At 37.1% G+C, this 14,455-nt stretch overlaps 1 protein-coding gene and 1 long non-coding RNA gene across 5 annotated transcripts; both read left to right on the top strand.

Moving 5' to 3' along the window:
- The first annotated feature begins 5,383 nt into the window (after nucleotides 1–5,383).
- LOC141643654 (uncharacterized) lies at nucleotides 5,384–8,833 on the top strand. The gene is made up of 4 exons (XM_074452896.1): nucleotides 5,384–5,447; nucleotides 5,734–6,283; nucleotides 6,875–6,938; nucleotides 8,231–8,833. The coding sequence occupies exons 2-4, from the start codon at nucleotides 5,739–5,741 to the stop codon at nucleotides 8,720–8,722; spliced, it is 1,101 nt and encodes a 366-aa protein (XP_074308997.1). The 5' UTR covers nucleotides 5,384–5,447; nucleotides 5,734–5,738; the 3' UTR covers nucleotides 8,723–8,833.
- Nucleotides 8,834–9,106: 273 nt separating this feature from the next.
- LOC141631550 (uncharacterized) lies at nucleotides 9,107–11,578 on the top strand. 4 transcript variants are annotated; one of them, XR_012537652.1, is made up of 5 exons: nucleotides 9,107–9,383; nucleotides 9,922–10,047; nucleotides 10,173–10,640; nucleotides 10,832–10,910; nucleotides 11,112–11,560. It is a non-coding gene; the product is annotated as an uncharacterized LOC141631550 (long non-coding RNA). The 4 variants fall into 4 exon arrangements; XR_012537653.1 differs by lacking the exon at nucleotides 9,922–10,047 and having other exon boundaries at nucleotides 9,109–9,383; nucleotides 11,124–11,560; XR_012537650.1 differs by lacking the exon at nucleotides 9,922–10,047 and having other exon boundaries at nucleotides 9,110–9,383.
- Nucleotides 11,579–14,455: the final 2,877 nt, after the last annotated feature.

Genomic DNA, 14,455 nt, shown 5'->3' with positions numbered 1-14,455 from the left:
CCCCGAGAAGAATATTCCATCTGATCAATACGGATTCCTGTGCCCCTATGTTTTATCTTTATTTATTCCGGATTTCTCGTTCGAAGAACGGATAGATTATATTGCTCAGCAATTGGCGACAACCAAGAAGCTGATTTTTGGCGCTTATAATGAAAAAGGGTAATAAACAAATTAATATTATGTTTCCCCCTACAATTGCATTTTCATAACTAATATATGTACTTGTTAATAATGATGATGTCTCTTGATGTAGGACTCATTGGGTGCTAGCAGCCATCATGCCGACAAGGAAAAAAGTATTCTGGTTGGACTCTATACATCATCCACCAAGCGAGACTTTTAAGCGCTTGATTAATAAGTAAGTTTATAATACTGATTTATTTATAATAACATTAAGTTTCAATTTTTATTTATAGAAAAAAGCTCATTTTTGCCCCTAAAAAAATGAGTTTCTGCCTCCTTTTTTATTTTTAAAAAAAAGGGCCTTTGAGAAGAGAAGAGCAAACAAGCAGGATCAACCCACGAAAGATTCTGATGTTGGCCCTGATTTTATTACGATAACAGGGATACGTGCTCAAATACAATAACATTAAGTGCAAAAATCTGTGTTTAATACTAATACAATACCCAAAGTTTAAGATTCTGATGTGAGCCTTCTCTCGTCTGTTTGTTTTTATGTAATAATAGGCCCCTCGCCAAATTTGGATAGCATACAATGTGGATACTACGCTTGTCGGTTCATGTTGGAGATTATTAGGCGAAGATATATCATTATTCCAGAAAAGGTTAGTAATTTAATAATGTGTTTATTACTTTTTTTAAATTAGAGCTAATGTTGTCTTGTTTGCTGCTATATATACCATGATGTTGCTATGCAGTAATTGATGTTGTTACAATAATGTCTTCTCTTTGTTTTTTCCGCGGTATGTAATCAACCCGTCACAACAGATTGAGGAGTACTCAAGTATAGATATAGACGAGGTAAGAGACATGTTGGGCAAATACATCTTAGAAAATAGAAATGCATGATACTCAGAGTTTTGATCAACTTATTAGTAAATTTTTTGTTGAAGTTAGGGAATGATTAGTTCATGTAAACTCAACTCCTTGTAAGTATATATATATATATATATATATATATATATATATATATATATATATATATATAATGCTGCTGCAATTGTGGTTGAATTGAATCTATTGAGTTCTGATGAACCCAGCTGTGATTTATGTTGGTGCTGGTATATGGTGCTACTGATATATGCAGGTTTTTGAATGGCATGAAACAAATTTAATTTTTCAAAACATTAGGAGTTCGTAATAAAAACGGTTACTAAAAAAACGTTGTGAATACCTTTCACAACGGTTAATAAAAATAACACCGTTGTGAATGACTTTCACAAATACCGCGCATAATATTCAACAACAGGTTTTAAACGAAGAACCGTTGTTAAAAGTCTTCACAATTTTGGAGGTAAAGTTACAACAACGGGTTTTAAACTAAGAACTGTTGTTACTAACAATTTCAACAACGGGTATGTAGCATAAACCCGTTGTCAAAAGACTTCACAATTTTGGAGGGAAAGTTACAACAACGGTTATACATATGACAACCGTTGTTATATTATTCCCTCCAAATTTTTGAAACACTTTCCACAACAGAGAACACCCAACAACAACGGCTTTTAACCGTGGTAAATACTTTCGACAACGGTTTCATTAAATAACCAAACCGTTGTAAATACCTTCTACAACGGCTGCTTTAACAACGTCCGCTTTTTGTTTTTACAACGGTTTTTACCCGTTGTTATAGCCTGTATCTGTAGTAGTGTATCACCTTCTGTCTTGTTCGTAGATTTATTCCTTTATTCGTTTTTTCCAAACTATTCGTTTGAAAGGTATTTTCGACATAAATCGCCTATCCAATGTAATTATTGTAATTTTTCATTATTGTAATTTTCTTATTGTATTTATCATTATTTCTTGTATCATTTGTATGTTTTCACATGTAATTGAACATTAAATCCTACTTCGACCCAATTGTTTGCTAATTATGTGTCAACCGACTTAGTTAATTTTCACATGTTAGGATTAAAACTTGGATGTTGCATTGCATGCATATAGCCGACGATACATCAAGTATAAATGATGTCCCTAATCATTAGTAGAGGCCGCTATCGAGGCGGGCGGGATTAGGTGTTCAATCAAAAGAGCTTCCTAATACGTACCATCACCCCTTACTCCAGATCTCTGTGAACACCCGTGTTCATTGGCATCCACGAGAGTCATTCTAGACATAGAATGCTAAGGGTAACGAGTTCTTGGTGTTCATGTCTTTACTTTGTGTCTAGACATGGCACGAGGTATTCGAACGGTTCCAATTTCCCATAAAAATTGGTGGCGACTCCAACAAAAATGCAAACGCTTGTTCTCTTCCTCCCAAGCGCCCCCGTGGGCCCCCCGCTGTCCACAGGTAGTGATTATATGTTTGTATGTTAGGAGGAGGATTCATAGAGGAAGCTTTTTTATATCCGCTGTGAGACCGTCTGATTGTGTTGCTTTCCAGGTAGGGTTTCCCTACTCAGTATTAGTCCCATAATGCATTGTTGGTGTTTCGTGATTGTTGAATATTATCGTATTGGTATTGTGACGGTTGTCGACTGATTGCTGTTTGATGGTTGTGATTGTTTGTCTCTGGTTCTCGAGATGCGTTCTCGGCTGAGTGGAGTCACTTGTGGGAGTGGCTTCACGCCCTAGTTTCGCCCTCCGTGGAACCCGCCACGGGAGGGGATGTGCACATTAATGGGACAGGGTTATCGCTCGGTATGATGAGCGGGGATTTGGTTGGTACGGCTGCGGTCCCCCACTGGCAGGGCTGGTCCAGTGGACAGTCGGTGACGGAGATTGATTGGAGTGGGTGTGATTGTGTGTGTGATCGTTTGAGCTGTTTATTTACTGTGTTGTTGGTTTATATAAATTGTGTGATTAGCACTGACCCCGTTTAATGTTTTTAAAATTGTGGTGATCCATTCGGGGATGGTGAGCAGGTATTGAGCAGGTATGAGTCGAGTTACATGGGATAGCTGGGATGTGCCACCGTCTGATGATAGAAGTCTTCCGCTGTAGCTTTAGTAGTTTAATAAACATTTCATTTAGCTGATTAGACAGTTGGTTTGAGAACTTGTATTTGTATTTTGGTATTTGGTTTTGGATTGTAACCTTTCACTAAAGTTATACTATTTAAATGTTGTTTCGTTATTGTCTGATGATTATCATTGCCTCGGGTAACCGAGATGGTAGCATCCTTATACCTGAGTGGTCCTGGTAAGGCACTTGGAGTATGGGGGTGTTACAGTATTAGCGAGTCTGACTCACGAACCCGGGAGGGAGACAGGTCGGGGTTGCTAGGGTTCAAACACGAACCCGGGAGAGAGGTAGGTCGAGGTGACTATTTAGTGTCCTATTATGAGCCCGGAAGGGAGTTAGTAGGTGAATTAGAGGTGTTTCCCCTTAACACATCTCCTTGATAACTAATTGCCGTATTTAAGATAGTAAAATGGACATGTCGGTGGAGAAAATCGGATCCTAGGCCTTTCTTTATTGTTTAAAGCACTATTTATATTACTTGTTTCTTAGTTTAGTTGTCTTAATTAATTTAGTTTAATAGTTTAGCTTAATATCAACCAATTACTTAATTTGCATGGCTAGCTTATTATTTAAGACGAACTAGTAATCAATCTTTGATCTCCTTGTGGTTCGATCTCGACTAAACTACTGCATTAGTTGAGTTAAATTTGTTTGATTGGGGTGTGTGTGGGTGGGGAGCTACAAACCCCACCATCAAGAGATAAAGTTGATAGTGTTTATCAATTTACCAAAATTATAACGGTCGGGTACGAGTCTAGATTTTCACCCAATGGGGCGGGTACGGGTGATGGAAACTTGTATCAGCCATGGGTGCTGGGCGGATCTGGGTATGAGAATTTCTTAGTGGGTACGGGTACGAGGGAGCCTATATTCAACACAACCCCGCCTCAATAACACCTAAGTAGTAGTGGTGGAGCTTTTCGAGAAGTGACTTTTAACACTTTTAAAAGGTCTATGAGTCAATTACAACTGAATCGGCAACAATCTACCCTAACATCCAACTTGGTCGAGTATCAAATGTTCATTAGTTACGATTACATGCGAGGTATTTCGGAAGAGGAGTCAACAACCTTGATATTTTGCGTTGGTGGCAACATTAAAGTAAGTCGCTTCCGGTGATGTCCGCAATGGCGAGAGACTTCTTAAGCGTTCAAGTGTCTTCTGTTGCATCTGAAAGTTCTAGCTTTTAGTGCCACAAAAGGGGCATTGGGCTTGATAAAAAACGAACTAGTCTAAGATCTAGTACCCTCCAAATGTTGGTGTGCTTCAAGGATTGGATGGATGTCGATGATCGAAAGAAAGACGAGGTCGATCATGAACTCGAGTATGAATCCGACCAGACAAGCACTGAGTCAAATTCATAGTTGCATAGTATATTAGATGAAATTATATTTTGTATTTTTCCTTATTTATTAGTTACATTAGATTAATATATAATTGTAAATATCGTTTTACACTTTTTTTTAATAAAGGTTGAGGTATTTTTTTTTAATATCATTTTTTACTTATTTAATTGAAATTCCTTTTTCATCTCATCTATCCATTTACATACTAATTATTTACGATAAATTTTATAACTATAATTCAACCTAAAAATACAAATAAACATCAAAAAATCCAAATTTAAAAATAAACAAATAGAACTTTACTTATTAAATATATTAATTAAATATATACATTTAAATCACTACTTATAATAATTATTTATAAATCAAAAAACAAATTTGGTTAAAAAAAATATATAAGAATATGGGCTAGCCCACGGGCAAGACACGACAGGAGCTCGTGGTATGTCGGGCCATGGAATGGCCACAGTAGTGGGAATGGAATTCGGGACTGGCACGGCACGACATAATGGCCCGCTTAACCGTGCCTCAACCATGCCAAAAATTGGCTGGGCACTATGGGCCAGCACGAAACACGGCCCGGCCGACCCGTTACCAGCTCTACTCACAACATGTTCACATTTTCCACTTATATATGAGTTGGTCTCCCTTATGAGGAGCCATTTTGGTCTAAAATAATAAGACATGATTTTTTGACCATTTCACAGCCAAATATGACCGCTTTTGAAAAACAAGTTATCATAAGCTACAACACTAGCTGGACCATTATGGTTATATTCGATCATCAAATAGTCACAAAATCGCTTTTTTTGAATAAGACAAAAATGATCCATCTGAAGCAACAATTTGTGCTTATATATACATACGATGGTGTGGCAACACTTTTAGTACAACAAATACAGGCAGCACATTTGAGGTCAGCACTCCATAGTCTCTCCCATCTAAACCTTCAGAGTAATGTCTTGAATTTTCTCTGTTCTACTACTTCGTATATATCATTACTTTTCAATTTTTTGCCTTTGTAGCCAAAATATACTCGTATTTCGTATAATATTTCGTACTTTAGAGGAGAAAGTTAAAATTTTAGCCCTGACATTTTGCTTTTTGTCTCATTTATTCTATGATTACTTGACATGTTTTTAAGTTTATGACATTTATATACTCGAAAGTGCTTAAATAGTGTCTTATGTAAATTTTCATTTAAGATTGTATCGTAATAAGACGTTTAATGGTTATACAGAGGCGATGGAGTTCCAAAAATATAACGACGTAATGATTTTGGAGGAGCACCGCCAATTACGTATGTTAGCAAGACTACTCCGAAACAGGGAAGAGCCAAGAATGGTAGAAATGGGGTCCGCGATCGATCGGATCAACTACCTGAATTCAATGAATGACGCGCACGACAACATGGTGAGCCTACTGTCGGAAGCTGAGACATTGGCCCAGGCCCAGGCCCACCCGGCAAAGGCCCAGGTTTCAAAGGAAATTGAAAAGTACATAATCTATGGTGCTAACTGGACAATGCAATGTATTCGAAACTGTTGTATGCGAGTTACTTGTATTGAAAAGATTAAGGCTCATTTCGACTCGATGGTTAAGGAGTTAGAGGAACTTGATGGTGATAATAAGGATGAGGTTGAGGATTTGCTTAATTTGGTAAAGGCGTATACGCATAGGATGTGGGAGTATGGTAATACAAGCCGGAGTACTTTAGCCCGTGCTCGATCTCGAGCTTTTTCTGAGGCTTTGAAGATGGAAGAGATCACTATGGAGGACCTTGTCCTCAGGTATACTCCTAGTCTCCTACATTAGTAAAACCAACTTTATAATATCTACAACAATTTAAATGCTGACGCGATTTTAACCTAGATTATGGAATTTTTTTCTAAAATAGGCGATTTTGCCCAATTAATTATCAAAATGATCGAGTCTCAAATTAATTGTCGAAAATGGGTCTACGTAGGCTTGGTATTGACGAAGCTAGTGTAAGGGGTCAAGTCGCCATGGCGGGTGGCGACTTATGTCGAACTCATATTTCCCGCATCCCCTCTCCTTCCGACAAAGAAGGAAGTCGCCAAGGGAGCTGACGATCATCAGACCAAAACGCCATGGCGGGTGGCGACTTTGGGCTTGGTCGCTGACCGAGATGGCGACTTAGATACGAACCTAGCTTCGGGTATGACCTGGACCCATTTTGGGTAATTAATTTGAGATTTGACCCATTTCGTTAAATAATTGGTGAAAATCGCCTATTTTGAAAAAAAAATCTAGATCATGAGCATCACCTCTTATGACTTTACCAACTAAGCTAATTGATATCATTAAATGACGATGTTCACACGCTAATTTTATTAACTTCGGCGGCTTAATGTGTGCAGGACCAAAAACAGGCTTGGATATAAGCCGGATTTCGAGGATTTGGAAGAGCATCAAAAGCTTGAGGTAAAAACATAACATAACAAAAAATCATCAATTCGATCAAGATTAACGATCATTTTCATCAAATCCGTACCGATAATTTTCGGGACTAAATATCGGTTTAATCAATAAAACTAAAGGCCTAAGCTAGCGTCTGGGAATTTTTTGGATATTGGGGTTATATAACAAATTAATAAGAGATTTAGGGTCTATTTTAAACTATTTTGGTCTAATAAGTCCACGTCATCCCTTTTTTTTTTTTTTTTTCAGTTTTTATGTGAAGCCGCTAAGGTTCCTAGTGGCTTGAATCCCTACCATTTTGTAGTACCTATTTCAAGTTTTAGAAAAATATCGAACATGTGAAGCTGCTAAGGTCGCTAGCGGCTCCACATTTTATCATCTTCCGAATATACTTTAAGCCTACAACTTTAGTAAAACTAGTCGTTGCACCACGCCCTTCGGGCGCGGTGCCCCAATTTATCGAAATGTTAAGTGTAAGTTACTCGGAGTTATCTTAATAGAAATGGACAAGATCCATCATATATTTAGAATTTGTCGAACAAGCATAGTATTTATTACATAATTGGCGAAATTTTTAGAAAACACGATGTCTAATTCCAACTAATTAGAAAATAGTTGCCGGCAAATAGAAGGCGAAATAACAGCGACGCAATTTTGCATCCTCTTCCTGTCCAGTTATTTAGACCATCCTCAAATGTCGGGTTTATGATTATATTTTTATTTCCGTCATCTTTGCAGAGTTTTGCATTCTATCAAATCAACAACAAAACGAATACTCAGTACCACATTATTCTTAACTGAATGTACTTACGAGACACGTAAGATTATTGTTTTGATCAATTTTAGTTCAGCACAAGTTTTAGTCCGCACAAGCAAGGGAGGGTTATATTATGAGAGAGATTGGAGGAGGCATGTGCCTTGCATGCTTTTGAATAGTCTAGCACTATTCTTAAGGGGGAATTAAAGGATTTCATACATTTTAAGAGGTTATAGATAGATGTGTTTTAAGTTTTAACGCTAAGATTCTTAGCGGCTTTCAGCCAACAAAAGGAACTTGCAGTTGGTACTACAAAAATGGTATGGATACAAGCCGCTAGGGATCTTAGCGGCTTCACATAAAAACTGGAAAAATAAAAAATAAAGCTAATAACGTGGACCCATTGGACCAAAATTGTTTAAAATGGACCATAAATCCCTAATTAGTTTGCTAAATAACCCGATTATCCAAAAATTTCACCGTCTTGCACAAAATTAGAATTTCGTTGAATTTGTGGTTGTGCTTTACATATGAATAGGTGTACGAGTTTCTGATAAACGACTCCGGAAGAGCGACATTGCCAACAATGTATAATAGAAAATTCAGAAAGCCAGGACTCGGAGATTTGATGAACATCTTTGGCATTGGGGTACTTGTTGTACAAGCAGGCGTACTAGTTTATGACATTTTCACAGCAGAGCACAATATCGAGTCAGCACTAAGGGAAACTTCGGCATTATTAGCTGATGTGGTGGATTTTTCCGTGAAATTGGTGGTTAGTGCAAAGGTGAAGACTCTTGTTGTCAAGAAAGTGTCGAAAGTCACGGCTATGCTTACCTCATCGTTAGCTGGGTTTGTAGCGGGCGCTATAGCCGGGTTTTTAGTTACGCTCGTGACTGGGGGATTACTCAATGCCATTTTTGGGTCTGGTGGTAGTAAAGTTCCACCTGACATGGACGACCTTAAATTTCATACTGGAGAAATGCCTGATGGCATGGCCATTGCCTTTGAACTATCTCATCTTGGTTAGGTGCTTAGGAGTTGGGGATAAACCGTGTAAACCGTTTGACACAAGCGTTATTGTAAATCAAGTGACATTTTACTTAAATAAAGTCGTCTGCATATGGTTTACACTCTACAACGTTTTATTATAAAACCGTTTTACAAGAGACTTACTCTGCTATTTTTTTTTTTGCTTAATGTATTATCATTAGTATGACATTTTGTATATTCCATTACTTTTTTATTACTTTTGTGTTTCGGGTATAAATGTATTTGATGATAAATATAAATTACACGAGACTAATGAATGATTTAGAGTTATGTTAAGCTTAATTCGTTATCGAGTCCTAGGGTCCTTCGACGTCAGGTCCTTGAACTTGTTCTCCTCCTCTCTGCCTGGTTCTGACACTACTACAAAAATGATATCTACAGGCGCTTCCCTTACGACGCTTATACAAAAATTGCCAACTCCAGTGAATTAAAACCCATAAAAAGGCGCTTTTAGAAAGCACTCAAGATAAGCGCTGTACAAATCTCAAATAGAAAAGGCGGTACTCCAAAATATTCACCGCCAAACTAATACGCCTTTCATTTGTAAACTCTTGAATTGCAAAAAGAAAGGAGCAACCTCTTCCTCCTTCCACATTTACGAAGTCTAAGCAAAAGTAGATCTCTCATCACAATTTTAGGTATGATATACTCTTATATGTATTCATCTTCGTATTTCTTGTGAAATTTGACTAAGCAAAAGAATACTCGTGTTTTTCTTTTTTATAATTAGGGTTTTATTCGAATTTGTTGTTTTATTATAACTAGGCTAGACAAAGATCAAAACTTTATGCATAATACTTATCAGACCAACAATTGTTATTGTTTTTTTGTTCTATTTCTAATCAATTTCACAATTGTCTAGTTTTATTTTCAGAACATTGGGGGTTTTGCTTTCTTAATTTTTGAAGGCAAGGCTTTGACTATTACATGTCTGATTTGGGTATGCTAGGTCTTTTCTTCGTAGAATTCTTTCCAATTAGCAATTTTTATTAGTTTGAACGATTTTTTAATGTTTTATGTTCATTGTTGTTATGTTGTCTTATCTATTATCCGACTTCATCACCAATATTGAATTGCCTTTTTTAAATAATGTCATGTGTTGAGTTGGATTTTGAGATTTTGTTGTTATCCGACTTGCGTTTTATGTTCTGTTGTGATGATATTGTCTTCCGTAAGTCAACCTGAGGCGCTTAAGGATTAAGGGGGACCAAGGACACTTGGATGACACAGTTTTCAAAGAGGTCGAAATTCAACTAACGGAAAAATCTACCACCCAGAATGAACTACAACAATGTGAATCTGGTAGTTAGTTGTGAATTGTGAAGTTTTCATTTGTGTAATTCATACGAGTACAATTTTAGCTTCAAATTGTGGATTAGATGATAAGTGACTGTCAGTGTGTGAGCTTTTGTTGGTTCATGTTGCAGGTTCTTAAGGACTTAAAGAGGAGCAATAAATATTTTGTGGTCGTCTCCTTTTAAGAGAGCTTGTCATTCAAATAGTTTCCAAACAGTTCCATTTAGACATTTAGCACTTTATTTAACTTTAAGACATTCTTGTCATATGAAGAGCATAGATTTTTTATTTGGGACGTATAATGTGTCTTTTTGATATGGCAGGATAGAAGAAGTAAGACTTTTGAGTTATCTTGGAGCTAACATTTTTAGTCTTGCAATGTGTCTTATTAACAAGGTGAGGTATTCGTAGAAGGTAAGCCTTTCATTAAATACGATTATATTTTTCATGCTCGGTTCCCCTTTATATTTGTTGTCTCTAATCAGTTCCCTTGAGTAATTAAATTTCAGTGGATTCATAACTTGAAAGATGCATCATAGATGCTACAGATTATATGAACAAGGAAACACTATGCTCTTGGTTTCCTCGAGTAACTTAGAGTAAGTTTGTCTTTATTTTGATTGTCACTAGATATCAAGTCTTCTTCTGCTTAGTTCCATAACTTGCAAGATGCATTGCAAGAATTTTTTAATAGGCCAATACATCATAGATGCTACAGATTATAGATAAGTAATGTGGTGTACAATTTGGTACCTTATTTATCTACCTTTTTCTTGCTCTTTCTATGTAGGATGACAACGGTGGTCACGAAACTAGCACATATGTGCAATACCTGCTACGGAAGGAATGAAAGTATCATGTTTTCACAGGTGAGTACTGAGTAGTGGTATGGAGACATTGTTTAAGCAGCTACAATATATATTGTCTACCTTTAGAATGTCAACATGTACTCATGGGTTTATAATGGAACTATAATTATTGGTCTTATATCTTGGTTAGTAGGTGGCTGGCCTAATTTAGTCTCTAAAGGAGCTTGTTTTGCTGATAAGCTTATTTTTATCATTGTTGAGGGACTGGAGCAGTAGGCATGAACTGAAGCTCTAGTGTATTCGAAGTTCAAAGGAACATTCCTAAACAAAAGCGATTCCTATGAGCGTGGCTGATAGGCGCCTTTGAGTTTTGCGGCTCTGATTGGTGAAGGAGAATACAAGATGAGGTGCAATGCAATAAGAAGATTATTAAATGCTACTATGCAATTTGTAGATTAAGGAAGGTTGCTGTGCAATTGCAAGTTATGGCATGTATCCAATTAGATTATGAATATGTTCCTAAGTTGATTAGATACCAACGAGGTTAGTTCTAGGGGTGATGTTTTTCCTATTAAATGATTTTTTTGGTTTTCCTTGGTTTGTATATTAGTTTTGGGGCTGGTTTATGTTTTTTTTAGTCTATAGTGGAATTGAATTTTGTATGAATGGTGTAATTTTATTATTACTGAAATTGTTTACTCTTTACAAAAGAGAATGTTACTTGCTTACAATTCTCGTATGTATAAAATGGTAGTTATTAACAATTGGCGATACAAAAACTGTAAAATTAGACTATGAATAGCTAAAAGCCATAATAGCCAAGCACAATAACGGAGGCGCTTTTAAAAGCGTTGTAAGTCTATAGCGGTGCTTTTAAAGTGTCGCCAAATCACTCTAAAAGCGCCTCAATAATAGCGGCGCTATTTTTTATTTATACCGACGCAAATAATAAGCGCCGTAAAAGGGGTTAGCGGCACAGGCAAAGCCGGCGCTTTTTATAGTGTCGGTATAGACCTTAGCGGCGCTTTTTAGCGCTTCTATAGCCATAAAAGGCGCCGCTATATCCCTTTTCCGTAGTAGTGTGAAACGGGGAACAAACTTAGGTTAACGGGGTTCTAAGGAAATTAAAGCCCAACCGATGGCTAAGTCAGTTTTTGATACTTGAGGATCGACTGGATTACTCGTGAGGAGTTGTCTTAGCCGACTATTGTAGTGAGAGAAAGTACTTTTGGGGTTAGAGATAGAACACCTTGATTGAGAGGTGAATTGTGATCCTATTTATAGCAGATAAATGTACGCACCGAGGGTTCTCATGTGGGGATTCCACATGGGCTCGTTCTTACTGCTGACCTGCCATGGTGTGGCAATTCCAGAGATGAGTCATGGCTGAGTTCCGAATCCTCGGCTCGGCGTAAGTGCGGACATTGACTGCTCAGTGCTCATGCTGCCGAGCATGCCTTAACCATTATGATTTGCCTTGAACCCTTGGGCCTTAATAGGAGTCTTAGGAGCTTTATGCTTTGATTTAGGCCCAATGATTTAAGCCTAAGTTTCGTGCCCCATTATGTTGTACGTAATTACGTAAACATATGCATTATATCGACGGTACTTTGTGTTGTTACTTACTCACTCCCTGTTATAATATGATGTTCCTATTCCGGTTGTTGTGATTAAAGTTTCAAGACTTTGATCATAAATATGTTAAGAATATAATTTTTAAATATTTACAATTGTTATTGAAGATCTCTTATAAATATAAAATCAACAGAAAAACTAACACATCTTATATATATATATATATATATATATAAAACTGGGTTGAAGCGTTGTGGATGTGCCACGTGTCAACCCAGCATTAAATACAAGTATTAATTACAGCTGAACATTAAATATAAACATAATAAATGATGTATAAATCTCAGCAAAATATTAATTATAGTTTAATAAATTTTATTATAAAATTACATTAAATAATTACGGTGATTTGATTCTAAATTTAATAAAAAATTATTTTGATAAAAATCCTAAAATGTAAATAATTACGTTTATTGCGAAAAATGCTTCAAATTGAGTATAATTTTCATTATATTTATTTAAAAATTTTGATTTGTAGAGATGATTAAAGTGAGTGTCTCATAATATTTTATGTTTACGTAAAAAGACATTTTGAGAAAGGTATAAAACTTAGACCATTAAATCCTAAGAAAAATATATTTGGGAGAGTCATTGTATTTCTTAAAAACATAACTTAAAGAAAACTATTAAGAGATAAGTTTTTAGGTGGGAATGAAAAAAATTATATTGCGAGAAATTGAATACATATGTGGTTTTGATAGGTTTAAACAGTGTGACAACGAGTATGTGTACGAGTATGTATGTACACAGCGATCGCGAATGCATTTGAATAATCAAAATAAAAGTAACGATTATTAAATAATATAGTATTATAAAATACATGAAATCACATAAAATATTAGTTACGTTAAAATAAAGAATCAATCATCAAAACTTAAACTATAAATAGTTAATAATCTAAAACGTACTATTTTCTCTCTTAATTATTGACCCAAAAATGACCTGACTCAAAACAACCCGACTTACTTAACCCGACAAATCAAACAAGACCCAAAACCGCCTGACCTGAACTAACCCGACAATGTGACATACTCCAACTTTCTCAACCAATTAGCTAAACCTGACCCCTATCCCAGTGACCGGTTTGCTAGATCTAGTTGCACCTAGAGATGGCAATCTGGGCCGGGCTAAGGCGGGCGGCACGGGCACGACACGACACGGATGATTGATACTGATGGCACGGGCACGACACGAACGAGTTGGAGGCGGGCCACGGCTGCGTTTTTTTGGAAATTCTAGGCACGGCACGGCCCAAGCACGAGGGTCCGACACGAACCAGGCACGGCGGGCCTGGCACGGCACGGCCCGAGATTTAGCCCGTTTCTTAATTATAAAATTAAATTCCATTTTTTAATATCGTTTTTTAATTATTTAATTAAATCTAGTACATTAAAAATACAAGTATTCAACTAAACAAGACATCAAGTACATTAATATTTAATAAAATATATGTTTAAATCATTAATATCCATTATTTATATAAATAAAAAAATGTTTAGAAAAAAATACTAAGGTTATTGGGCCGGCCCACGTGCTAGGCACGATTAGCCCATGGGCCAGGCACGGCCCGAGCACGAAACTCGGCGTGCCAGGAGCGGGCCGCGGCGGGGATTTGGGTGAGTGGGCCAGGCACGGTACGGTCAGCCCAATATCCGTGTCTGGGCCGGGTCATTTTTGTGGAAGGCAGGATGGGCCGGCACGCGGGCCGGCCCAGCACGGCCCATTGCCAACACTAGTTGCACCATCCCCTATAATTACCTACCCACCACTAATTACCAAATCTCCAAGCCCATCAACTAAAAATCCTAGGATTTATGACCCATCAGTATATGGAATGGGCCCATATAACCCAAACCCGGTCCGCATCCCCTCATTGCAGGCCAACTAAGACCATTCCACCAAAGTCCACATAGCGACCTGTAGGATACCCAACAGGCCAACAAGCCAACACATAACCCAGGTTCGGTTTC

Source organism: Silene latifolia, chromosome 2 (assembly GCF_048544455.1).
Source record: "Silene latifolia isolate original U9 population chromosome 2, ASM4854445v1, whole genome shotgun sequence".
Taxonomy (NCBI): domain Eukaryota; kingdom Viridiplantae; phylum Streptophyta; class Magnoliopsida; order Caryophyllales; family Caryophyllaceae; genus Silene; species Silene latifolia.
This window is presented reverse-complemented; position numbering and strand designations above follow the sequence as displayed.